This window comes from Carex rostrata, chromosome 20 (assembly GCF_964058835.1).
Source record: "Carex rostrata chromosome 20, lpCarRost1.2, whole genome shotgun sequence".
Taxonomy (NCBI): domain Eukaryota; kingdom Viridiplantae; phylum Streptophyta; class Magnoliopsida; order Poales; family Cyperaceae; genus Carex; species Carex rostrata.
In genome coordinates this window covers 9,276,268-9,301,784 of record NC_135937.1, presented here as the reverse complement: position 1 = coordinate 9,301,784, position 25,517 = coordinate 9,276,268, and the positions used below count along the sequence as shown (strand labels likewise).

At 36.0% G+C, this 25,517-nt stretch overlaps 3 protein-coding genes and 1 long non-coding RNA gene across 8 annotated transcripts; 1 reads left to right on the top strand and 3 right to left on the bottom strand.

The window, feature by feature from the left end:
- The first annotated feature begins 9,133 nt into the window (after positions 1-9,133).
- Positions 9,134-11,249, top strand: LOC144572871 (uncharacterized). Its single transcript, XM_078322551.1, has one exon. The coding sequence runs from the start codon at positions 9,134-9,136 to the stop codon at positions 11,060-11,062; it is 1,929 nt and encodes a 642-aa protein (XP_078178677.1). The 3' UTR covers positions 11,063-11,249.
- Positions 11,250-11,634: 385 nt separating this feature from the next.
- Positions 11,635-18,532, bottom strand: LOC144572753 (vacuolar protein sorting 38-like). Of its 2 annotated transcripts, none has more exons than XM_078322426.1 (7): positions 18,100-18,532; positions 17,275-17,481; positions 16,845-17,028; positions 16,198-16,361; positions 15,447-15,689; positions 14,507-14,861; positions 11,635-11,672 (listed from the first exon to the last, which is right to left on the bottom strand). In XM_078322426.1, the coding sequence occupies exons 1-6, from the start codon at positions 18,331-18,333 to the stop codon at positions 14,745-14,747; spliced, it is 1,149 nt and encodes a 382-aa protein (XP_078178552.1). In that variant the 5' UTR covers positions 18,334-18,532; the 3' UTR covers positions 11,635-11,672; positions 14,507-14,744. The 2 variants fall into 2 exon arrangements, with proteins under 2 accessions (XP_078178552.1, XP_078178553.1); XM_078322427.1 differs by having other exon boundaries at positions 16,198-16,358.
- A 1,173-nt stretch (positions 18,533-19,705) lies between these two features.
- Positions 19,706-21,571, bottom strand: LOC144572671 (uncharacterized). Of its 4 annotated transcripts, XR_013517771.1 has the most exons (5): positions 21,322-21,571; positions 21,101-21,179; positions 20,142-20,857; positions 20,018-20,056; positions 19,706-19,940 (listed from the first exon to the last, which is right to left on the bottom strand). It is a non-coding gene; the product is annotated as an uncharacterized LOC144572671 (long non-coding RNA). The 4 variants fall into 4 exon arrangements; XR_013517770.1 differs by having other exon boundaries at positions 20,018-20,857; XR_013517772.1 differs by having other exon boundaries at positions 19,706-20,204; positions 20,716-20,857.
- A 613-nt stretch (positions 21,572-22,184) lies between these two features.
- LOC144572893 (uncharacterized) lies at positions 22,185-24,541 on the bottom strand. The gene is made up of 2 exons (XM_078322576.1): positions 23,650-24,541; positions 22,185-23,243 (listed from the first exon to the last, which is right to left on the bottom strand). The coding sequence occupies exons 1-2, from the start codon at positions 24,401-24,403 to the stop codon at positions 22,468-22,470; spliced, it is 1,530 nt and encodes a 509-aa protein (XP_078178702.1). The 5' UTR covers positions 24,404-24,541; the 3' UTR covers positions 22,185-22,467.
- Positions 24,542-25,517: the final 976 nt, after the last annotated feature.

Here is a 25,517-nt window from a genome sequence, read left to right as displayed (position 1 = left end):
CGCATACTTGGTTTGGCTCACAAAAGTGTCGTCCATGAGTTGCTTGATTTGAAGTCCCAAGAAGAAATTCAACTCACCCATCATGCTCATCTCGAATTCACTACTCATAAGAGAAGAAAAATCCTCGGCAAGTGCCGCATTAGGTGAACCAAAAATTATGTCATCTACATAAATTTGCACCACCAAGAGTGATCCATCTCTTTTCTTAGTGAAGAGAGTTGTATCATTATTGCCTCTAATGAATTCATTGTCAATTAGAAAGGAACTTAATCTACCATACCATGCCCTAGGGGCTTGTTTGAGTCCATAGAGTGCTTTGGTGAGTCTATACACATGATTAGGAAATGTCGAATCAACAAAGCCTTGAGGTTGATTAACATATACCTCCTCATCTATGAATCCATTCAAGAATGCACTTTTAACATCCATTTGAAATAATTTGAAATTCTTGTTTGAGGCATATGCTAAAAGCATTCTAATGGATTCAAGACGAGCTACGGGTGCAAAGGTTTCTTCAAAGTCAATACCCTCTTGTTGTTTGTACCCTTGAGCTACCAACCTAGCTTTGTTGCGAATTACATTTCGATCTTCATCCTTTTTATTTCTAAAGACCCATTTGGTTCCAATAATCATTCTATCATTTGGCTTAGGTACAAGTTCCCAAACTTTGTTCCTTTCAAATTGAGCAAGTTCTTCTTGCATGGCACAAATCCAACTAGGGTCTACATTTGCATCTTTGAAATTTTTAGGTTCGATATGAGATACAAATGCACAATGACCTGCCATTTGATTTAATTTGGATCTTGTTTTAACTTTTTCCCTAGGATCACCAATAACATTAGAAAGAGGATGAGATGGTACTTCCCTTAGGTCTTGAGGGATTTGATACTCAATTCTTGGAGGTTGTATCTCTTCGGTTTGCATTCCTTCAACTATTGGATCCATCTCCTTATTGGTTGCATCTTCAATTATTTGATCCGTCTCAATATTGTTGGTTGTATCCATTTCGGGTTGAGTTTGCTCGGGTTGATTCTCAATTGTGTCGGTTCTTGTCTCAACATCATCTTGATCAAGAATTGGCACTTCAACACCTACAATTTCAATACCTTTCTCGACCTTTTGATTAGCATTTTCATCAAATTTAACATGCACGGATTCAATTACGATTCTTTGAGATGGAATGTAAATTCTATAGGCTTTACTTGAATTTGAGTATCCTACAAACATTCCCTCAATTGATTTAGAATCAAATTTGGTTACTTTGGGAGATTCATCAAGAACAAAGCATTTTGAACCAAATACTCTAAAATGAGATATCTTAGGCTTGTACCCTTTCCATAGCTCATATGGTGTTTTATTCAATATGGTCCTTATGCTTACGCGATTTACCACGTAGCATGCCGTATTTACCGCCTCGGCCCACAAGTGTTTGGGTAAGGAGTATTCATTTAGCATGGTTCGGGCAAGCTCAACTAAGGTTCGGTTCTTCCTCTCAACTACCCCATTTTGTTGAGGTGTGCGAGGAGCCGAATACTCATGTTTATATCCCCTTTTAGAGCAAAGTTGATCAAATTTTGCATTTTCAAATTCCCCCCCATGATCGCTTCTAATCCTAATGATTTTTTACCCCTTTTCATTTTCAACACGTTTGCAAAATTCAATGAAGTTGCTAATTGCTTCATCCTTGTGTTGTAAGAACAAAACCCAAGTAAAGCGACTATAGTCATCTACAATTACATATGCATACTTTTTCTTTGCTAAACTTGGTACACTTATTGGTCCAAATAGGTCCATATGTAATAATTGCAAAGGTTGATCGGTTGAAACCATATCCTTGGATTTAAAGCTACTTTTGGTTTGTTTACCTTGAACACATGCCTCACATAATCCTTCAAGTTCTAGTTTATGTGTTGGTAAACCACGCACAAGATCTAATTTCACTAATTTCCTAATGGTATCAATTGAAACATGACCTAATCTACGATGCCATAACCATGATCCATTAGATATGGTGCTTAGACATGTTTCACCGGAATCAAAGTGAGTAAAATACAAATAGTAAACATTTTTCTTTCTTTTACCCGAATAAATTAGAGCATCATCCGAAGACCTAACTATGTGACAAGCATTAGCATCAAATTTGGTATAATATCCCGAGTCACATAGCTTACTTACACTAAGTAAGTTATAATCTAATCCATCAACAAGATATACATTGGATATGGTCAAGTGTTGGTTACCAATTGAGCCTATACCAATAATAGAGCTCTTTCTTTGATTATTCCCAAAGGTAACCGTACCTCCATCATATGGTTCTAAGAATTTAAAATTAGATTTGTCACCGGTCATATGGTGTGAGCATCCACTATCAATGATCCAAGCACTTTCCTTTTGAGATGAAATCAAACACACCTACAAAGTATATATTAGTTATTATTGAGTTAGTAACTAACATATACCTTGTCTTTAATCTCCCCCTTTATGTTTGGCAACTATAATACTTTTAGGGGAGATTAAGTGTGAACCTAAGCTAGCATAGCTTTAGGAACCCAAATTTGTTGTATTTGTTGTTTACATTCCTAAATCTACATTCTAAGGAAGTGTGGCCAAATTTGCAACAATAGTTGCACATTGTAGTTGATTGCTTTTGAGTAGTAGAACCTTGTTTGAGAATGGATAGGTACTTCACTTCATGCATATTACTCTTGTGACTACCATGTGACCTATTTGCAACTTTAGATGCAATGCTCTTGGTTTTGTTAGAATCAAATCTATTGTGATATTGGGGAACATCTCTAGCTAAACCATTTCTTTGAGTTTGGTTTTGTAAAGCAATTTTATTTTTGAATTCATAAAACCATCCATCGGGTCCTTTAAAATAGGTTTTGTTTGACTCTTTTGGATTAAAAGTGTTCCTATCATTATTTTTAAAAACATTTTTGTTCTTAGAATTTCTTTTATTGTACTTGTACCTAAATGCATAATTTGGTGACTTTTGATCTTGTTTAGCATTTAAGGCATGAGAAGACTTCAATTTTGATGACTCCTTGTTCAAAGGAGTTAAACCCTTTTTAGTGAAAAATTGATAAGTTGAATATTATTAACAATTAAACTTTAGTTTGGCATTCGGAATACTTGAAGTTTGAGAATGTTCCCATTTTTCTTTAGGGCCTTGCATGTGATTAGATTTAAGTGAGGATTTACCCTTCTCAAATCCAAGACCAACTCTATCATTTTTATAATATGATTGATCATGTATCAACTTGCTCACATAATAGGGATCTAGACTAGTGACTTTTGATAATTCACTAGGAGATCTCAATGCCCGGATTTCGGTTTCTAGGGTTTGAACTTTAACTTTTAAAATGCCTATTTCACCTAAGTGTGATGCTTTTAACTTTTTATTTTCAAGTTCTAACATGTCATTTTTAGCAATTAATTTTTGAATAATACCTTCCTTCTCAACCAAGGTTCTATTGGACTCATCAAGGGGTGATTTCAACCTAGATTAATGATCATCGTGCATTAGAATTTCATTTTTGAAAGTGCTTGCATCATTGGTGTCTAACCTATTGGTACACAAGTCATTGTTGGTCTCATTTGTGATTATGCAATTTTCAATATCAATTTCACCACTATATTCTTCACCACTTTCATTTATACATTCAAGTTCGGTCTCATAACCATCAAGACTAAGTGTTGAGTGTACCTCACTAGCGAAGTTTGTTGAGGTGTTGACTCCATCATCTCCCTCCTTTGCATTCCTTGATTTAACAAGCTCCATGAGAAAGTTGATGGTTGTTTCATCGGTGATGTTCTTGCTAGCTATAATTGAATCTATGTCAATTTTCAAGGGATCTTCATCTACACTTGCCATCAATGCAATGTTGATCTCCTCTTCATTCTCCGATTCCGTATCGGATTGTTCCGTCTCACTATCCGAGAACAAAGCTTGCATAGCTTTGGCTTTCTTCTTCTTGTACCCATCATACTTTTGTCTTGGTTTTCGATCTTGTTGTTCTTCACCATCCGTGTTCTTCAATTGTGGAAATAGCTTGAAGCATGTTTGAATGGAATGCCCCTCTCTATGGCAAGCGAAACACATTACCCTTTTGTTCTTCTCTTCTCGTTCCTTGTTGTATTTTCTTTCAAAGTCAAGCATTCCTTGAAACATCTTGGATAAGAGAATGGCATCCTTGGATGTTTCATGATCAATTTTGTTGATAAATTGATCATTTGAAAGACGGGTGTTTGAGGAGCTTGGAAAGTTACGGTTTTGTGCCGGAAAAGCTACGGTTTTGGATTTTGAACTTTGCTTCAAATCACCGGATTGTCGAAGTTTTTCTTCAAAACTCCTAAAATGAGCATAGAGGTCATCCGGTGTGAATGTGTCGTGTGTGCCTTGGATTGCCTCTAGAGCACTCACCAACCCGGACCATCTATCCCTCATGAGCATCACCCTCAATAGCTTTCCTACAAGTTTATTATTAGAAAGTGGTTCTCCCAATTCGGTAAACTCATTTTGGATATGCATAAGTCTATTATACATATCCTCAATGCTTTCACCATCTTCAACCTTAAAGGTTTCAAATTTTGCTTCTAAACCGGTTATTTTGGTTCGTTTGATTTGGGTATTGCCTTCATACCGGTTTACAAGAGCATCCCACATTTCTTTCGCACTTGATGCACTACCAAAGAGTGAGGCTACCGATTCACTAACCAAATTAAATATGGCATTGGTTGCTAGGTCATTGTCTTTCTTGGTTTGTTTGGAATCGACGGTCTCAATTTTGGCATCGGTTGAACCCTCGGTAGATACACTTGTGTATGTTGGTGTATACCATTTTTCAACCACATACCACACCTCAAGGATATTCAAGTAATTAATCATGGTTTTCTTCCAATGCATGAAATTTTTGGTGGTAGTACCAAAAATTAGGGGTTCTTTCACGGATCTATAGGGTGCCATTTGTCAAGTTGATCTAATCTCCAATTAAGTGTGTCTTAATTCGAGTAACTTGCTCTGATACCACTTTGTTGAACTTAGGGGCACCTCTAATTTCTCAAAAACCGAAATTAAATTGCAATTGAAAGTAAAGAGATGAGTTTAGAGAAATTTGACACGCGGGGTGATAACGGAGTTCGGCAAAACAAAGGCCTACGTCTCCGGGGCTTCGCAACCTTGTGAGGTGCGCCTTTCTATTACCCAATACAAAAGGATTACAACTTGTGAACCGTTGAGCCCTTACACACCAAGCGGGAAGTCAAACGGCCAACTCAAAGAGATGAGAACAAGGTCTCGATTGTCTTAGAAACACAAGAGAAACACTCAATAGATCACTCTAACCTAATCTATATCAAGATTAGTGAAGTAGGTTTGAGGTTGCTTGAGGGATTTTGAAGTTTTAAGCTCTCACAACAATGGAGTAGGCTAAGCTCTCAGAAAATCACTTTTGAATTAATTAGGGTCGGCTGAGATAATGAGAAAGAGATCCCATCACTCTATTTATAGTGTCAGCTCAAAAATGAGCTGTTTGACATAAAACGTTACCAACGTTTTATAAAACGTTACAACGTTTTATTCAAATGCGATTTTAGGGTTTTAATTCTCTAACAGCTTAGTAAAACGTTACAACGTTTTAACCTGTAAAAACTTGATTAAAACAGAAGTTATTTGAAGCTTAAATATTCCTCAAACGTTACAACGTTTTATAAACGTTACAACGTTTCATGTTGGTACAGTTCAGCTGTGCTTCAGCAGTTAAAGCTATTAAACGTTAAAACGTTTGTCAAATGTTATGACGTTTGTAAAACGTCACAACGGTTGTATAACGTTATAACGTTATAACTTGATTCTTCTTTTGATCAGTTTGTTGCTAAAACGTTACAACGTTTTGAAAACGTTACCAACGTTTTATCCCATTTTAATCAACCTCACACATACTTTACCAAGTTTCTGATTTTACAATTTGTATTCTTGATAAAAGTCTTCGTGATTTCTTCAGTCCAAGCATATTATACTACAGTTCTTACTCTTCTTGGACCTACATATTCTCAAAATAGAAGAAATCGTAAAATTCAATAATTGTATGTTTTTGCAAATTAGTCAAATAGACGTAAAAGATTATTGTACGAACAACAGCTTGCTCAGTTCCAACTTCAATTTCTCGCAATAATCGGGGGTTTGAGAGGGAAAGGAAACTCTCTCACTCTTTTTCTTCTCTCTTGGGTGAAAATCACCAAAAATGAGGAAAGGGGCGGAGGGGAAGAGAGAGAAAGGAAAGAAAATCTGGTGTTGGTTAAAAAGACACATTCAGTGCGGACGCACTCAATTCAGTGTGAGTCGGCCACCCGCACACAGCACTTGGACAGATTTTTAGCAGTTGAAAATACACAGAAATATACACGAGTGCGGTCGCACTCATTTTCAGTGCGGGTCGATCACCCGCACTCAACACTTGGCAAAATTTTGGCACCTTGGAAAACACATAAAAGAATACCCCAGTGCGGACGCACTCAGTACTTAGTCAAATTTTTCATGAAAACGACACTGAATAAGGAAAAGTCTGAGCGTAATGCGGCCGCACTCAATTTCAGTGCGGGTCAGCCACCCGCACTCAATACTTAAGTAGAATTTCAGTAACTCAATCAACACAGAAAATTCATGAGTGCAGACGCACTGATATCCAGTGCGGGTCAACCCATCCGCACTCATTACTTGGTCAGATTTTGGAAAATTCAGCCAATACCGGATTTCTCAGTGCGGACGCACTCAACCTCAGTGCGGACGCACTCAACTTCAGTGCGGACGCACTGGCATAATTCAGAACATAATTAACATGGAAACTGGAGCCAGTGCGGATGAACCATCCGCACTCACTACCAGTGCGGACGCACTGGACCTATAAAGGTTCAGAACTTCGTATTTTCGACGCGGTTTTGATTCACCCTTAACCTACTTATCTTGGGAATCATTAATTAAGGTTTAAATGTCTATTTCGTTAGCACAATTTTTGATTCTTGCCTTTAAAACATTCAGAATTTAATTGTTAAAGTTCCGTAACGTAACAGTTCGGATCCAAATTTCGATCCATACACTTATATGTTTTAATTCGGGTCGGGTCCGGATTCGGATACCTATCTAGCCGTAGATATTTCGGGTCCAGTCTTTCGGTTCCAGGTAGATATATACCCATAACTTGTTTGTAGATTATCGGGTCTGGTTCGGATACGGGACGGTTCCGGATCCGGAGCGGGTATATGTCACAAAAAAAATCAGGAGGATGGAGAGAAAATAACTTTTGAAAAAAAAAATATTGAAGAAGAGATATAATTTTTAAAAAGTAAAATATTAGATATGACGATTTCTTTTTCTATGGTTCCAAAAATCTATTAATGGAATACTAATAATTTGTATAAATGGCATATCAATGAGAGCAATAAATTTTCATTATTATGCAGAGAATATCAAGGCAAATATTAAAGGATGTATCCATAGTAATAAATTTTATTTAAAAAATTAATGCGGCTGTTATGGAAGGAACAAATTTGACATCCATCTATGTGTATAAACATAGCGAATATGTCACTGCATTCTATTTTCTCAAATTCAAAAAAGTACTGGGCTCACCACAGCTTATGCAAAAATTAATATGCAAAGTTGTATTTTTATATATTAATAGTTATTAATATATGTTTTATCGGGTATTTATATAGGTATCTGGTCAGGTTCAGTTATGGGTCGGATAATTAAATGAAACTCATATCCTACCCATTACAGTATCGGTTCCAGTTCGGATCTGGGTCGAATATTAAATTATTAAATTTATAACCATACCCATAATTTAACCGGTTATATTTTTTAAACCATACCCTATCCAAATTAATCGGATCCGGGTCAGTTCCAGATCGGATCCGATTCTGTTCTGGATCGGATCCGGATAATCGGATAAAAGTAGCACCTCTACACATAATGTTGATTCACCCATTCGGATATACTTCTGATTTTCCATAAGTCGGGGTGTTGCTTCAGCTTCTTTATGCTTCCGATAAATTTTTGCTAATTGATGGTAGATCCTTTGGCAATCTTGTAATCTTTTTAAGTATATATACATATACGTATACGTATATGTACATATATACGTATAGTATATGTACATATATACGTATACGTATATGTATACATATATATACATATAGAGTTAGGCTGGGGTGCTATGGATAGCATAGAGGCCTCTATGCTACGGCTCAATATTCGAGTTTTCAAAATCCAAACGGTCGATCCGAACCGTTCATCTTATTCTCCATATTAATATCTGCTTGGAAACCAAATTTTACATTTTTATGAATTTTTTTACTATTTATTAAGTATTTTACAAAATTGTTGATCCAACGGTGGCTGCACAAAACAGTAAAACCGTTGGATTAGCGATTTTCAAAGTGGCTTAATAAATAGTAAAAAAATTCATAAAATTATAAAATTTGGTCTCCAAGCAGATATTAATATGGAAAATAAGATGAACGGTTCGGATCGACCTTTTGGATTTTAAAAACTTGAATATTGAGCCGTAGCACAGGAGGCCACTATGCTATCCATAGCACCCCAGGCTAACTCTATACATATATATTAATATGAGCTGCTTGATTATTTGACATGACTCTAAATCATAAGGTTGCCTTTTTATTTTTAAAATTCCACCGTGTTTCTTATTTTTATTTCTTATGAACGAAAATTTCGAGTCTGATCTGCTCTGTATTTTATTAGCTATTAGATTATATGAGCGGTGTTGATTGGTTAACTTCAAAATATGAGTGAATTAGAGGATACGGACCGGTAGAACTGGTGCTGAGCGATAAGGGAGAAATTTCTCTTCTGAACAGGTTAGAGGAAGAAACAATTAGAAGACACTTCAAATTGAAATTCAAGGGTATATTAGCCAGTTCAATTTATAAATAATTAAAAGGAAATAAAAATAAAAATGCTAAATTTTTTATGAAAATATTGAATATTATTATGTTTTTTATGAAAATATTGATTATTTTAAAAATTTAGATGGGTAAACTGAAAATTTCTCCGATATCTATAATATAGATTTCTGAAAGCAAAGCAGTAGTAGAAAACATATTAGATAAGATGGTGCTGGTGTGTGTGTCGTCTCTTGCCAATCCCCATTTATCCCCATTAGCTTCTCGCCGAGGCCTCCGTCTTGTGTGCTTCGCCTTACCCCCATCCAAACACAGCATCACTAACAAACCAAATTCACCACCTAGACCTAGTACTAATTATTTTGGGAAGGGGAAAAGGCAGCACTCCAAGCCAGTGCCAGATGTCATTTCTACCCAAGAGGCGCTTAACCGCTTCAACCAGCTGTTGGCTGCTCACAACCCTCCATCCTCCATCCATCAATTCAATCAACTCTTTGCCGCCTTGGTTCGCACAAGAACCTCAAACAACCCCATCTTTTCCCTCTTCAACCGCTTCACCCAAGCTGAAGGAATCTGTCCCAATAACTGTACATATGCCATCTTGATGGATTACTGTGCCAGAACGAATCAGGTTAGACTGTTGTTTGGTTTTTTGGGACGGTTTCTCAAAGGGGGTTGCAAAACTCATGCCAGGGTCTTCAGTCCGATACTCAAAAGCCTATGTTGGGAGGATAGAATTGATGAGGCTGTAGTTACAGTGCTCGATAAAATGCCTAAAATGGGATGCGTACCCAATGTAGTCTCGTTTAACATTGTTATAGATGGGTTGTGCAAGAAAGGTGAAATTGATAAGGCCATGGAATTTCTAAATGACATGATGTCTAAACGGCACAAGCCTGATGTCGTGACCTATAGCACTCTTATAAATGGACTTTGTAAGAATGGTCAAATTGATAAAGCCATGGATTGTTTACATGACATGATTTTTAAAGGGTTTGAGCCTAACGTCGTAACCTATAACACTCTTATAGGTGGATTATGCAAGAACGGTAAAATTGAGCAAGGTGTGGGTTTTCTACATGACATGATGTCTAAAAGGTACGAGCCTGACGTTGTGACCTATAACACTCTTATAGATGGACTATGCAAGAACGGTGAAATGGAGAAAGCCGTGGATTTTCTACATGACATGATATCTAAAGGGCACAAGCCAAATGTTGTGACCTATAGCACTCTTATAAATGGACTATGTGAGAATGGTCTAATTGACAAAGCCGTGGATTGTCTACATGACATGATTTCTAAAGGGTTTGAGCCTAACGTTGTAACCTATAGCACTCTTATAAAAGGGTTATGCAAGAATGGTGAAATTGAGAAAGCTGTGGGTTATCTACATGACATGATGTCTAAAGGGCAAGAGCCTAACGTCATGACCTATAACATTCTTATAGACGGATTATGCAAGAATGGTGAAATTGAGAAAGCTGTGGGTTTTCTATCTGACATCATGTCTAAAGGGCACGAGCCGGACATCATAACATATAATACTCTTATCGATGGACTATGCAAGAAAGGTGAAATCGAGAAAGCCATGGATTTTCTGCATGACATAACGTCTAAAGGGCATGAGCCAGATGTCATGACCTATAGCACTCTTATAGATGGACTATGTAAGAAGGGTGATACTGAGAAAGCCGTGGATTTTCTGCATGATATGATGTCTAAAGGGTGTGAGCCTGATGTTGTGACCTATAACACTCTCATAGATGGGCTATGCAAGAACGGTGAAACTGAGAAAGCTGTGGATTTTCTTCAGACAATGCTAAGGAAAGGTGTGACACCAAATCTTGTTACCTACAATAGTCTTATACACGGAGTATACAAGCTAGGCTGCTGGAAAGAGGCAGTTAATGTTTTCAGGGAGTTGGTTGAGCAAGGGATTTTGCCCGATGATTATAGTTATGGAGCACTTTTGGGTTCACTTTGCAAACAAGGTCAAAGCAAGGAAGCTCATAAGTTGCTTGATTTGATGATTGAGAGAGGTTTCGAAAGTATTGTTCCATATACAAGTTTGCTTCCTTGCTATGCAACTGATGGCAATTTTAGTGATGTGATGAATATCCTCGACCCTATGTAACTATGTTGGTCAACAATATGGTTAGTTGAACTTATGATGCATTGGTTGAAGTAAATAGTGTATTTTCTTTATGCAAGGAGACAATTGGGAAATGGCTGTAATAGAACTATCATTTTAGGTTCCTTATTTCTTAATTGTTGTATAGATTGAAGTACTGGTTAGTTATTATCTATCTTTTTTTTAATGAAGTTTCTATTCTTTTTTTGAATATTTTATTTTTAACAATTGATAATAATTTTTACATAATTCTTTGGCTCGGTATTTTCTAACAATACCAGGCTGGGGTCATTTGGGTTATTTTCTAGCCTACCCCCAATTTGTTTGAGAATAAAGGCTTTGAAGAAGAAGAAAAAGAAATTTAACCCATCATCTAACCAACTGGGGTCATAACGTTGTAATAATTCAGGAGCTAGACCAGTTTCTCAAATTACATCAAACGACTTCAAATTTAATTTTTATCAATTAAAAAAGTTTGAAATATTAGATTAAATTTACCTTTTATCTTAAATTGATAAACATTCGAGCAAAGAACAGCGACTGCAAACCAACAAGATTGCAGGAATCCGCACCACTTGAAAACCTTCTCCATTCTGCAGCTCATCTTATTTACCTATGTTACCCCAATACTCCACCTAAATTCCCGTACCCGTATCGGGTGTGTATTGGATACGAATATGCACTTGATATGGACCTGATACGTCTCTGAATGCCAATTGGCATATCAGGGTACGTGGCGTATCCCTTCCCCTTCGATACAGTATAGGTTAATAAGGGCTTATAAGGATACATGGCGTATCCCTTCCCCTTCGATACATTATAGGATAGAGCTTATAAGGGCAGGATACGGCAGGGATATTGATGGGATACGTTTCAAATTTTTAGGTTTTTATTTTTCTCCTCTAGACACGCAGTCAAAAATAAAAAAAGAACCTCCGCTCGATCTCTCTCAACGTGATACGACACTCGTTTCTCCGCTCGGCGCTCAGCGCTCTCCGCTGTCTATCTCTGTCGTATATCCTTCACTCTCTGTCTCCCCTCTCCGGGTAAGTTATTTCTCTCCACCGTATTTTCTTTCAATTATTTATGCCAGTATAAAATAACAAATAGTTGGTGAGTTATAAAATTAAAATACTTTTTTGTTGGGTATGCTGAAACCTGAAACCAAGTATTGGTCTGTACCTGGTACATGGTACTATAATTAGGGCTGCTAATGAGTCGAGCCGGCTCGCGAATCAATGAGTTGAGCGTCTCAATATTTCATAACGAATCGGACTCTAAACTAAAAAATGCCCTAACTCAACTCGGCTCACTTTTTTTTTTTTTTTTTTTTTTAAAAGCTCGGCTCGGCTCGACTCGACTCATGTAAACACTTGGCTCGACTCGCGAGCTCGCGTGTCAGCTCGTGAGCCGGCTCATATTACATGTTAAAAAAATGATCATTTAATTATTTTAAAGAAATTATTGAATTGGAATAGAGATATTCTTGTGACTTTAAATTACATGTTGAAAAACTTTGATTATTTTTTAAAGAAATAATCTAAAGAAATTTGAAAAAAATATTATTTTTTTTAAATAATTTCAAATGCCGGCTCATATTACATGTTGAAAACTTTAAAAAAGGAAAATTTTGAAATTTAAAATCTGAAAAATTTTGAAATCTGAAAATTTTGAAATCTGAAAAAATTTGAAATCTGAAAAAAATTTGAAATATGAAAAATTTGAAATCTGAAAAATTTGAAATCTGAAAATTTTTCAAATCTGAAAAAAATTGAAATCTGAAAAAATTTGAAATCTGAAAAATTTGACAACTGAAAAAATTTGAAATCTGAAAAAATTTGACATCTGAAAAAATTTGAAATCTGAAAAAAATTTGAAATTTGAAAAATTATGAAATCTGAAAATTTTGAAATATGACAAATTTGAAATCTGAAAAAATTTAAAATCTGAAAAATTTGAAATCTGAAAAAAATTTGAAATCTGAAAAATTTGAAATTTTAACAAATTTCAATATTTTGGAAATTTCAAAATTTTCCAAATTTCAATATTTTCAAATTTCAATATTTTTGAAATTTAAATATTTTTGAAATTTCAATATTTTTGAAATTTCAAATTTCAATATTTTTGAAATTTCAATATTTTTGAAATTTCAAATTTCAATATTTTTGAAATTTCAAATTTCAATATTTTTGAAATTTCAAATTTCAATATTTTTGAAATTTCAATATTTTTGAAATTTCAAATTTCAAAATTTTCCAAATTTCAATATTTTTGAAATTTCAAATTTTTTCAGATTTCAAAAATTTTCAGATTTCAAAATTTTTCAGATTTCAAATTTTTTCTTTTTCAAATTTTAATGTTTTTCAACATGTAATATAAGCTGGCATTTTGAAATTATTTTAAAGAAATTATCGTTTTTTCAAATTTCTTTAGATCATTTCTTTAAAAAATAATTAAAGTTTTTCAACATGTAATTTAAAGCCACAATTATATCACTATTCCACTTTGATCATTTTTTTTAAATAGTTAAATTATCATTTTTTCAACATGTAATATGAGCCGGCTCGCGAGCTCACGAGCCGAGTCGAGCCAAGTGCTTATATGAGCCGAGCCGAATTGAGCCAAGTACTTACATGAGCCGAGCCAAGCGGACCTTTTTTTCTATTAAAAGTGAGCCGAGTTAGAGCCGAATCATTTTGCTTCTCTCATTGAGCCGAGCCGAGTTTGAGCCGAACCTTAATTATTAGCAGCCCTAACTATAATTCAAAAATAGGTTATTGTTTTGGTTCAGGGAAAATCGACCCTTAAGCACAGAAAAGCAAAAGGGATTTAAGGGCTGAAGTCAATACTCGATTTCACATTCAAAAGAACTAACTGACAGTAATTGAGGCCTCATATTACAGAATTGAAATTAGTGGGGCTGGAATAAAGTATTTCTCCTTTTTGCTATATTATGTCGTTGTAAATTACATATTTCATATTTCCAATTCCTCTTCATTTCAAGCACAGCAAGTTAATTGATGTTGTAGTTCAGGTCTTTTCCATAGTTTAGAATCTATAGAGCACAGATATTTCTAGATCATACTGTGAATCTATTGAACACGACCAATACTTGGTTTGATTTGAATTTGTAATGGATGTTATGGATTTAATTTTATGTTGTTTGGTATTATAATTTTCACTATCAATTTTATGTTTGGAGTTGCAATTGTTAAACTTAAACTAGTTTTTTAGATAAATTATAAATTTGGGTCATGTGAATGTGTACCATGGCAAAATTATCAATTTCTTTTTACTTGTAATACAAGTGTTGAATTAATAATATAATTAAATTAATAAAAATAGTATAAATAATAGCCGTATCGTATCCTCCAATTTTTGAAAATTACCATATCACCGTATCCGATACAGTACCCGTACCCGTATCTATGCAACATACTTATTTACAATCCATCTTTTTATCATTTAAAAATCAAGAGCTCTAAAGAGCAAACATTGTAGCATGTACATAACCCGAAAGCGGAAAAGTAGAAAAGAACAGTGAACTCTGTGAGGGGTGCACAATTAAAACTGCACCAGCCCCCACACCCCCCCCCAACCCCCCCCAAAAAAAAGGGTAAAACACCAAAACAAAACAGTATGGTTGGTCAATGTTGTGCATCTCTATGATAGAGGCTATATCGAATTACCTATCTAAAAATTTGTCTGACAAGATAACTCTCATGAGTTCCTTCAAGTTAGCCAATATATGTCTCGGGCCCAAGCTTTCTGCACCAATGTAATTCAATACCTGTTCCAAATCCTACAAAGAAATTAACTTAACTTTTTAAGGTAAGTAAACAGGGGATCTGATGCATAGCGGATGCATGAAATACAGTAGGTGGGTCGTGGATACACAAAAAATGCATGCATTCAGAACTCCGATAAACCTCAAACAAAAACCAAAGCACAAAATGTAACAAAAACATGAAAGATTGCTCGACCAATACCACAGGTATCGAGTTCAAGTGCTATCTGCAAATGCTTCACCAACAACCTTCAATAAGAATATCCTCAAATGTGTGTACTTTTACAAATGCGTGTACTTAGAATTACAAGCATGACTTGGGAGAGACAGAAAAATTCTGGGACAGGATGCACGTAAGAAGAAGAAAATTTTCGGACATTTCCAAGATTATAATAGATTGCAAAAGAGCCCCCAACTTTATAATATTTGCACAAAGAACCCCACTTTTTAATACACAAAACATGCCATGATGTAGGTTCTTTAATTTTTTCTTGTTTTGCAAAATCACAGAAAAGATAATGTATTCAAAGAAATGTCCATTATAATGCTAAGAGCCTCAGATAAAGAGCTAAAGAATAGCAACTAAAAAAACAACTATACCTTATTCAACAGGAAAATTGCGTAGGATGCCCTTGTTATTGTATCTTGACCATCAAAAAAGAGTGGGAATTCAGTAGGAATTGAACTAGTCAGAGAAAGTGCTGGGCTTGTTGCTGCTGAATCAGCACTTGACAAAAAAGACTCAACTGAGGGGGCATAGTCGTGAATATATGACCGTGAACCTCCTAACGTTAAGGGGTACCGAAGCGGTACCTCCAGGTAAGAAGCAATAAGCTGGAGTGCCTAATGAAAAAACAAAAATAAGAAAAAGACCAAAATTTGAACTTAGCAATGTACACACAGAATTTTCACTGCAGTAAGAGATTTAAACCATAAGCACAGTAACAGTAAAACTATGTGATGGAAAATACATCTCCAAACCCAAAGAACACTGAAGCCAAGCAAAGCTAGACAGGATGTTAGGTCATTGTCTCCTTATCTTGTTATCAAGGGATGGGTCTGGTCATTTCAAAATTCAGGGGCAATAATGTCATCTTTCCTTCACTTAACCTTGATTTTGCTGGTTACTTTTAGTTTGAATATCCAAGAGAAATCTACAACTGGCGGCGAAATGAGAAATGCCGGGTTCTATTTGCATATACAATGCAATACTGATTAATCATAAAATCGTATTTAACCAAGCCAGTTAGTTACCGGAATGAATCCCAGTAAAAAGAAAGTATTAATAAACTAACTCATACCAGTACCATGCAAGAACACATTGGACAGGTACGATTTAAAGTCAACTAACATGGGCAGCATAGCCAAGAGCAGTTGCTGACTGCTGGACCTCCTTCTTGTCAGAGAAATAGCCTGTCTTCTTTACTGGCAAAGCCTTCAATTGCATACCCAGAATAGTAAGAGATGACTGCGAAGAGCCTCTAGAAATACTTTTAGAGGGTGGTACAACATCTCCTATAAGATTAACTATGTTATCCCAAGAAATATACAAAGCATTGTGACTTGAAGTCTTGAATATTATTTCAAACTGCGAGAATAACAGCAAAGTGGCAGAATATGGACCGATGATCCTATCTAATAAATGATAGACCAGCGGGAATGTAAAATAAAGATTTGATCAGAAGTTGATTAAACTAACAAACGGAATCAATGATCAGTTAACAAGAACCAAGCTAAGGAAGCTTTTTGACAAACAGTGGAAGCTAATTCTACTGGCTTCATCTAATAAATAATAATTAATATACAACAAGATCAAAGTATCAGATCCTACTATACATAGATAGCACCACACATAACTTGTATTGGAGTATAGATATACACAGGTTAGGTCAACCCAACAGGTCCATTGCAAAATAGCCAATTTTCATTGCTCATTACCAATGAGAATCAAGAATCTAAGAGAGAGAGAGAGAGAGAGAGAGAGAGAGAGAGAGAGACCAGTTGATTTACTGCTGCTAGAATGAGAATCAAGAATCTTCATAAATATATGTTCATCCAAAGTTCTGACGGGATATATGCTAGCGACTTGAGCCACCATGTGCTGTTGCCTCATTCGCAGCTTCTCTTGTATTTTCTTAAGCCGGCAATGACCATTCTCTCCAGACAACAGGTTTTTAGCTTCCTGTCATGCAAGGTTGTTCACCAGCACTAGTCATATTAGTTTAGCTGTTTATTGTTATTCTTTACCTATGGGTAGACTATAGATATGACAAATATATTGGTTTGGAAATTCTTTTCACAGATTCTTGCAAATTATACCTAATGCATAACAGAAACAAACATCATCACTATGTACTTAAATACAGGTACTGGGCTAAGACATGTGCAAAATAAATTTGACAACTGAAGCTTCTCAGATTATCATCACCTGCAACTGATTGTGTGCCACAGAGAGAGTCTTGCTGGCTACCAGCAGAGTTCTGATTCTAAGACTCAGCTGCTCTATTCTGGTCTCCACATCCTCTGAAGAATTCTTACAGAAAATCAACTGGTTCCTTTGCACAGCCTTTCTTGCCTCCAGTTTTTTCTTCATATCCTCCAGTTCGTTTGTCCTCTGGAGAGATCCGCTCCTTACCTGTGTTTAATTAATCACTAATTTAAATACTTGTGTATGTCAGTTTAGTTCATTAAAGAAACCAATGTCGAGTATTTTGATAGAATTGGTTTGAACAATTTATTAGTAGAGTGAATTATTATAACGGTTATGTAGGATGTAGCTATTGACTAAGAGCATATACATCCCTGAAACTATTAGAGTTTCTAATTTGACGTGACAGTTTCTAATCCAGTTTCAGGGATGTGGGAGAATTTCTTATTTATAAACTATGCAGGAAAGTTTCTTATAAACTTTATGTTGGCCAAATGATTGGCTCAAATTGTTTCTCCTTTTTAATTTGTTGCTGACGTGGCTTAATAGAAACTCTAAAATGAGTTTCAGGGATGTGAGAGTTAGAAACTTTAAAGATCATAATTTCTAAAAAGTAGTTAACAGTTATTTAGAAATGCCAAATGCCGTTGAGTTTTTCGTTGAGTTTTAGGAATGTAGATGCTCTAATTAATAAAGAATCTTGTGTCATTACAGGCCCGAATCTTTCCAATTCTACCCCCAATTATTCTAGCAAACCAATAATCTGCAAAAGGGATTTCACTCTCCAAAAATTAAGAAAATAATAATTAAAAAAAAAATAAAAACCTTTATAATCGAATCGAGTCTCTGAGAAAGGACTTGTTTCCTCTCCTTGGCCGTCCTGAGAGCCGCAGAGAGGCTCCACAAGCGCGCGATCTCCTGCTCCATGTCCTCCCATTCCACCAGCCTGGGCGCCTCGACGCCCGCCACGTCATCGGGGCTCACCACTTGCCAGTCCACATCGGCCCCCGTCGTTTCCACTCCAGCTGATCGATCGGGTTCTGATTCGCCCCCTTCCATCTCGTGCAGCACATTCTGACCGCTCCTCACCAACGCCACATGGCGGAGAGGAGGGGGCGAGAGAGAGAGGGAAGTAGCAGCGTCAAAAATATAGCTAGCAAGAACAAGAAGCAAGAGAGACTTCTCTGGGTGTGAGTTGCCTTCTCTTCTCTGGATGGAATGAACGAAGCGCAGAAGCGACACTTTCGGTGCTCGGGAAGCCAAGCCAATGGATGGGGTCAAATCCAATATAGAGTATTTGTTGAGGGTGTATAGACAATTTTTCTAGCGGCTCGGGCCGGTCTGGACTCTGGACCGGCATCGGCTTGTTTAGTTTTTCTCAAGTTTTTTTCCTCATTCAAGTATGGAACTAACTAAACAATTGGTATTTACTACTTGCTTACTTTGATTATGTGAATATGCTACTCGTATTTAGTTGTAGGGTAAAGTTAATTCTAATTAAATTATTTCTCATATTGTACACTTTATCAAATAATTTAAGTAACATAATTAATTGTCTAAAAGAGAAGTAAGATGTTGAAAAATTAAATGAACTTACTCTAAATTAATTCACAACTCTCACTCTATTTACTCCACTCCTATATATTCATCATTTGACAACTAAAAGTGCAAAATAAGATATTTATCACGTCTCTTATTCCACAATCAAATATTGATCACAATAAAACATGATCAATATTTATATCCTTGTATGTGTTCTTATTGATATTGACATTTCCAGCAATCACATTTCGTTTTTTCTTGATAAATACGAATAAAGGTACAGCCCCTTTTATGGGGAGAAATACTACCTATTCATCGGAGCCAGCAGCACCAACCTTACACTAGTGGAGTACTTGAAATTAGTGTCGACTGTTTATAGGTATTAGTGTCGGATATTGGGCGACACTAATGGGGCTGATACTAATACTTATAATTGACCGACACTAAAAGTAATGCATTAGTGTCGGCTCTTTAATAAGTAGCCGACACTAATAAGTATTAGTGTCGGCTATTTATTAATTAGCCGACACTAATGTATTACTTTTAGTGTGGGTTTTTTATTAAAGAACCGACACTAATAAGTATTAGTGTCGGACTTTTAATTAATAGCCGATACTAATAAGTATTAGTGTCGGCTATTTATTAATTAGCCGACACTAATGTATTACTTTTAGTGTGAGTTTTTTATTAAATAGCCGACACTAATACTTATTAGTGTCGGCTATTAATTAAAAGTCCGACACTAATACTTATTAGTGTCGGCTCTTTAATAAAAAGCCCACACTAATACTTTTTTTTTTTTTAAATAAATTTTATTATTTGACCAGCTACCGTATATTTTTGCTGGCCTATATATAAAACAAGTAGTCTGAAATAAAGATATCAAATAACACATCCTAATTTACAAATAACACTCACTAGATAAAATATCACATTTACAAAATCAAAGTTTATCATTATTCAAGACACAATTTCATAAATCTAGAATCAGTAAAAAAAAAAAACTATAATTTACTAAAATCAAATCACAGTGGGTACAATTCACTTATAATTTTACTCAAAAACACTTATCTCGGACTTAATCAAATCGCAGCGAACTCTTCTCCTCGTCAGTAGTAAGATCACTATAATTGAGTAAACCATATATTCATGAAATGATTCTGAATAAGTGTAGGTGCAATTTCAGGAAATAAGTCCTTACCTCCTCGAGGTAGCTCAAGTCTGCTGATTTCCAGTTAACCTTTAAAGCAAAAGAAAATTAAGCTAGAGATAGATATAACAATTCTAGAAATTATATTTCTTAAGTCAGTATGAAGTATACTTACTTGAACATTATTTAGCCTAATTGGCTGCAGGTACTGCTGGAAGAACTGTCCCATGCTTGATCCCTGAAAATCAACATATCTACAGTTAAAAACTGCAAATGCCATAAAGGAGCATATGTTTATTACTAATATAAATAAGAGATTACCTTGTTTACAAACTAGACAGAGGCAGAGACAAGGATGGAGAAAAAGAGAGCACAACAAGTGCTGTACCAGCACTGGTACAGCTAGCATCACAACAAACAAAAATGCACAACTAGCACCGATAAGGCAGTAAAGAAACATCTCAATCGAGTTGCCCCCGGGAAAAACAACAACCCGGCAAGGCTATGTACCTAGTTCTGATTTGGATCTTTCATGAAATAGTTAACATGAATCAGCCAACTGAGAACCAAGATTGGTCTCTTCCTCTGGTATTTTTCAAATTACAGTGGAAAACAACATAAACAAAAAATTACATGACTATTGGTGCGTGTGACCTTGTCTTTGCGGCCAACAAATGCAAAAGAAAACACCCTAGATATTGACAGTTCAATTTCAAAATAACTCAAAAAGGTCAAAATTGTAGGGTTACCCGAATTTAGCAATTAATTACTGCCTTGTTGGGAATGAGAAGCAACTTCACGAGAAGCAAGATGGCTCGCCAGTTGGTGAATACCACTCCATAAAACGCTCTCCTTCACTGTTTCTGAGGATACCACCTTCACCGTGGGATCCTAGAAGCAAATTTCATAGAGCAAAAGGAAAGGAAAAATGTAATACACTAATATTATAATGTTACCCAAACCTGAAATTAAGCGCAAATGTTGTAGAATTGAGCAGAATTGAGCTTGCATGTTTATAAAACCTGAAATTCTCTTTGTAATCAAGGTTACTACCCAAATCTGAAACCATCTGAGCCAAAATTCTAATTGTAATCAAGGTTCTACACTGTGTGCTAGTCTCAGAAAGCTTATTACCTGTTCCGAGAAGAATCAAGGATTTGGAGCAACTACTGTCACCTCCTTGGGGAATTTCACTTAAAATCAACACGTCCAACTACAATCAAAGACAAAGATTACATAGAGGTACAAATTTTTAAAACAAATGAACCCAAAGACAAAGGTGAATATGGATGACCTCCTTGCCAGCGAAAGTAAAGAATAAAGAATATTAAATTTGAGAGGAGGTAAAAAGTCACAGGAGAGAGCGGCTGAGGAGCTGAGCGACTGAGATGCAGGAGAGATCAGTACTGAGGTGCAGGAGAGAGCGGCTGAGGTGCGAGAGAGAGCTGCTGAGGCGCGAGAGACGCGCACCGTGCGAATGACGGATTCTTTCCTTCTTTTCCTTCGCGCAGGAGAGACACGGCGGAGGCGATGATAGAGAGCGATGAGAGATAGGCGTGTTTTGAAAAACCCTAGAGAGGCGTTTTGATGTGCGCGGGAGAGAGAGAGATCGGCGGGACTGAAAATAAAAATGGTGCTCGGTTTATCCGCGAAAATTTGCAGATGTAAAAAAATTAGTGTCGGCTATTTTTAAAAGTCCGACACTAATATTAGCCGAGCACTAATTGTTGATTATAAATTAGTGTCGGCTATTTTCAGCTGTATCAGTCGATTATAAATAGCCGACACTAAGTATTAGTGTTGGTTTTTTATAAAAGACCGACACTAATTGTTTATTATTAGTGTCAGCTAATTATAAAAAACCGACACTAAAGTATTAATGTTGGCTATTTCTAAAAAGCCGACACTAATTATTAATTATTAGTGTCTGCTATTTATAAACAGCCGACACTAATTGTATTAGTGTCAGCTTTTTGTAATCAACCGATACTAAAGTATTAGTGTCGGCTTTTTGGAGCGACACTAATTGTACGTTCTCCACTAGTGTTACCATTAACGGCTTGTACAAACCTTATTTCATTACCATCATGCATGCATTTTCTCTTTAATTTAATTGGAAGATTGTATGATAGAAACTTTAACACATGCCTAACATTACAAAATCAACAAATAATTTTATTTCATTACCATCATGCATAACATTACAAAATCAAATAAATACTCAACGGCAGCAATATATATTCAAAATTCAGGTATACAAAATTTGAATTACTGAAAGCAAAAACATATGTACTCAAGATCTGTCTTACCCAACTGAATTACAAATCCAAGTACTGAAACGGGACACTCTTCCCACTCTTCAATTTTACAAACACCAGCCCAAATTATACACATTTCACTTTCCTCAAAACATACTATTCCTTGCATGGTCCTAACTAAATGACCTTCATGTGAGCAAGGGAACACACAAATATACCCACACGCATTCCTGGAATTCATCTTTAGTCAAAATCGTTCGAGCTAGAACTGGAGCTCTCACCATGCTTGTTTTGTTTTCTCAATATTTTCAAATTGGAAGAGATGGAATCTGACAGAGGCAACCTTTCCAAAAGACTGTCTGGTTTTACACCCGTTTCACATGTGACCGATCCGTTTTCTGCACCCTCACTTTCTCCTTCCTGGACAACTGGCTTAGGAACCACGCCCGAATTAGGTTCAGCCTTCACAATTTCTTCACGGAGCTGTTTCAGAATTGATTTTACTTCTTTAACTGAGCTTGTTTCCTCTTCGAATTCTAAGTTCTTGTCTTTTTCACCATTTTCTTCAAATTTGACGGCTTCTTGAAACAATGCTCTTGTATCAGAAAGCCCATTACAAGAGTCATCAGGGCCATTATTAACCTTTTGCTCCTCATGTTCTAAATTTTCATCATGTTCACCATTCGCTTCAACTTTGACAATTTCTAGGTCAAGTGCACTCACATCAAGAGCTCCATTACTTGTGTCATCAGGGGCGTTCTTGAACTTTTTCTCTTTGGGTTCAATTTCATTTTCTTCAAGTTTAACTGACCGGAAACTGTCAGATGGAGTATGTTCTTTTCTTGGTGGTAAAATTCCCAATGAGCACAAATTCAAATATTCAGATAGCAATATAGTATCAGAATATGAACTTGTGTCATTCTCTTCCCCACTAACCAAATCTTTCGCCATCTCTTTTGGGATAAGTATTTCTTCTTTAGATTCCAATTGTGAATTGTCAGCATTGAGGAGGTTTTTGCCTAAATAGAAATAAAAGATCCAAGTCAAAAACTTGTATCATACAGAATAAATTAATGAATATAAAAGTGAACCAGTAGACTCGGGATTTGGTACCGACCAGACTAGCCTCAGTAGTTTTGCATGGTAACCTACCAAATACCACTACATCTTTATTGATCATGTTATTTTCATTGTCAGTTCTTTCATTGAGCTATTTGTGATAAGTAATCCGGCATTAAGCTGGTCCAACCCCAACCCCCAACCCAAAAAAAAAGGATTCACCAACTATCTCAACACTATAATCTTCTTGCTAGGCTGTAATACAATATTGTACCACATTTCATAAAATATTAAATAATTAACATGTTTTGCCTAAATACAAAAAGGTTAATATTGTACAACTTAAGCTCCACAACAAATTCTTACCTGAGCAATATCTATGAATCTCTGGCAGATTAACATTTCCAGCCACAGTGCCAATATCACACCCACCACAAATAGTCAATCCATTTTTCAAATTGAGCTCCTTTGGATCATCCTTTAACTCAACACCACGCAAATGTCCGATATTAGTATAATTATGATTACTCCTCAAAGCAGTAGCATCTCTCTCAACCAGATCCATCTCAGTAACAAGAAATGGGTCCAGCCTCGAGAATCGTGTCGTGCCTGGTAAGGACTCATCAAAAGGGGTCTTTCTCCGATAAAGAATCATAGGAGCCGAGCCGGGTACATGCCTGGAATCCTCAATTTGATCTGAAAATGGATCCCATCTCGGTATATTAACTAGTGAGACCTTATCCCCAAAGTCTGATGCATCATACATCCAAGTTTCCTCATCTGGGTCTATTAAGTTCCTCTTTATTTCATGCCTTATGCTCATTCTAGCTCTTCTCCTTTCAATTAAGCTCGCTAACCTACGAAACCTCTCTTTTTCAGGGTTTCTCTTCTCATCATGCTGATTTTCTAATTTATCATCATACTCAGAATAGGATGGAGACTGGCAACAGTTGAAATCAGTATTTATTTGGGAATTGTTATCCCTGGAACAGCTTTCAAGGGATTTAGTTTCTCTTTCGCCATATGTGAGGAGAGCAGCAAGGAGAAGAGATGTAATAGCAATAACTGGAGAAAAATGGAGGATGAAAAAGAAGAGAGAAGGGAATATTTTGTACAGCATAAAAAGAAAAATGGACACACAGAAGGGATAGGGGTATAGATGGATATGCTTATAGCCAACCCGGATAGAAAACAAAATTTTGTTTTTTTATCAGTGGAGTTAAATCTTCACTTTTGTCGACAGCCATGCTACTGGTCAAAAGCTCTGGTGTAATAAAAATATTAGATTTAGTAATTTATTTACAAGATGAGCAATGGTACAATGAAATACTGGTAAATAATATAACAGAGATAAAAGAGCGTGTTCATGGTAAAGGCAAATGACAGTCAAGTGGTACTTTGAATTTTAGAAGAAGTATATTGGATCCATTGAAAATGACATGAATTTAAGAAGAACATGCAATTCAGTTGTAATAACTATCATCAGGACAGGATCAACCTTTGGATTTTGTAGGAACCATCATCATTGTCAGTTGTCAGATAGAAATAGAAACCATAATTCAAAATATAACAGAATAGAATAGTTGATAGCAATATGGAGCGACGGCACCTTACCTTAAAATTAGAATTAGAATTAGGATCTTCTATCATGGAAAGCAGCATCTGCATCTGGTAACATTGTCTTAACATTCGAACGGCAAACCAAGATTCGATCCCATTACTGAGCGAAAAATCGACTGCCTGATTCCTTCCTTCGACTCCCCGTCGGTTTCAGACCTCAAATCTGTGAGGGATGCTGTGATCGATGATCGGAATCCAAGAGAGATTAAGGAACCTTTAATCTTTGGTCAAGAAACAAATAAGTTTAGCCATTGGAAAAAGCATATGATTTATTTTTTCAAAAACAATGAGGTTTGGGATATTGTAGAAAATGGTTATGTACCGAAATTTGATGAAAATAATGAATTGACCACCGAATTCAAACTTGAAAGGAAAGATAACCTTTATGCAATAAATTATATAATTAATTCGGTTAGTGGTCATGTCTTTTCATTACTTAAAGATGTGGATAGTGCCCATGAATTATGGGATGATCTAATAAATCGATATGAAATAAATACTCAGATTATAAGGAGTGAGACAAAGACGAATGGTCAAGATCTCAACCTTGCGTTGATGGCAAAGGTCAATGAAAGATTAATGATGGTGGATGTCAACTCGATTGCCACAAGCAA

Coding starts and splice junctions, on each gene's coding strand:
- LOC144572871 (XM_078322551.1), top strand. CDS start 9,134: ATGGTGCTGGTGTGTGTGTCGTCTCTTGCCAATCCCCATTTATCCCCA.
- LOC144572893 (XM_078322576.1), bottom strand. CDS start 24,403: ATGCTGTACAAAATATTCCCTTCTCTCTTCTTTTTCATCCTCCATTTT. Junction 23,244..23,649: donor GATTCATAGATATTGCTCAG/GTAAGAATTTGT, acceptor ATTTCTATTTAG/GCAAAAACCTCCTCAATGCT.
- LOC144572753 (XM_078322426.1), bottom strand. CDS start 18,333: ATGGAAGGGGGCGAATCAGAACCCGATCGATCAGCTGGAGTGGAAACG. Junction 17,482..18,099: donor GACTCGATTCGATTATAAAG/GTTTTTATTTTT, acceptor AATTAAACACAG/GTAAGGAGCGGATCTCTCCA. Junction 16,362..16,844: donor TAGCAGCAGTAAATCAACTG/GTCTCTCTCTCT, acceptor TTAATCTTATAG/GAGATGTTGTACCACCCTCT.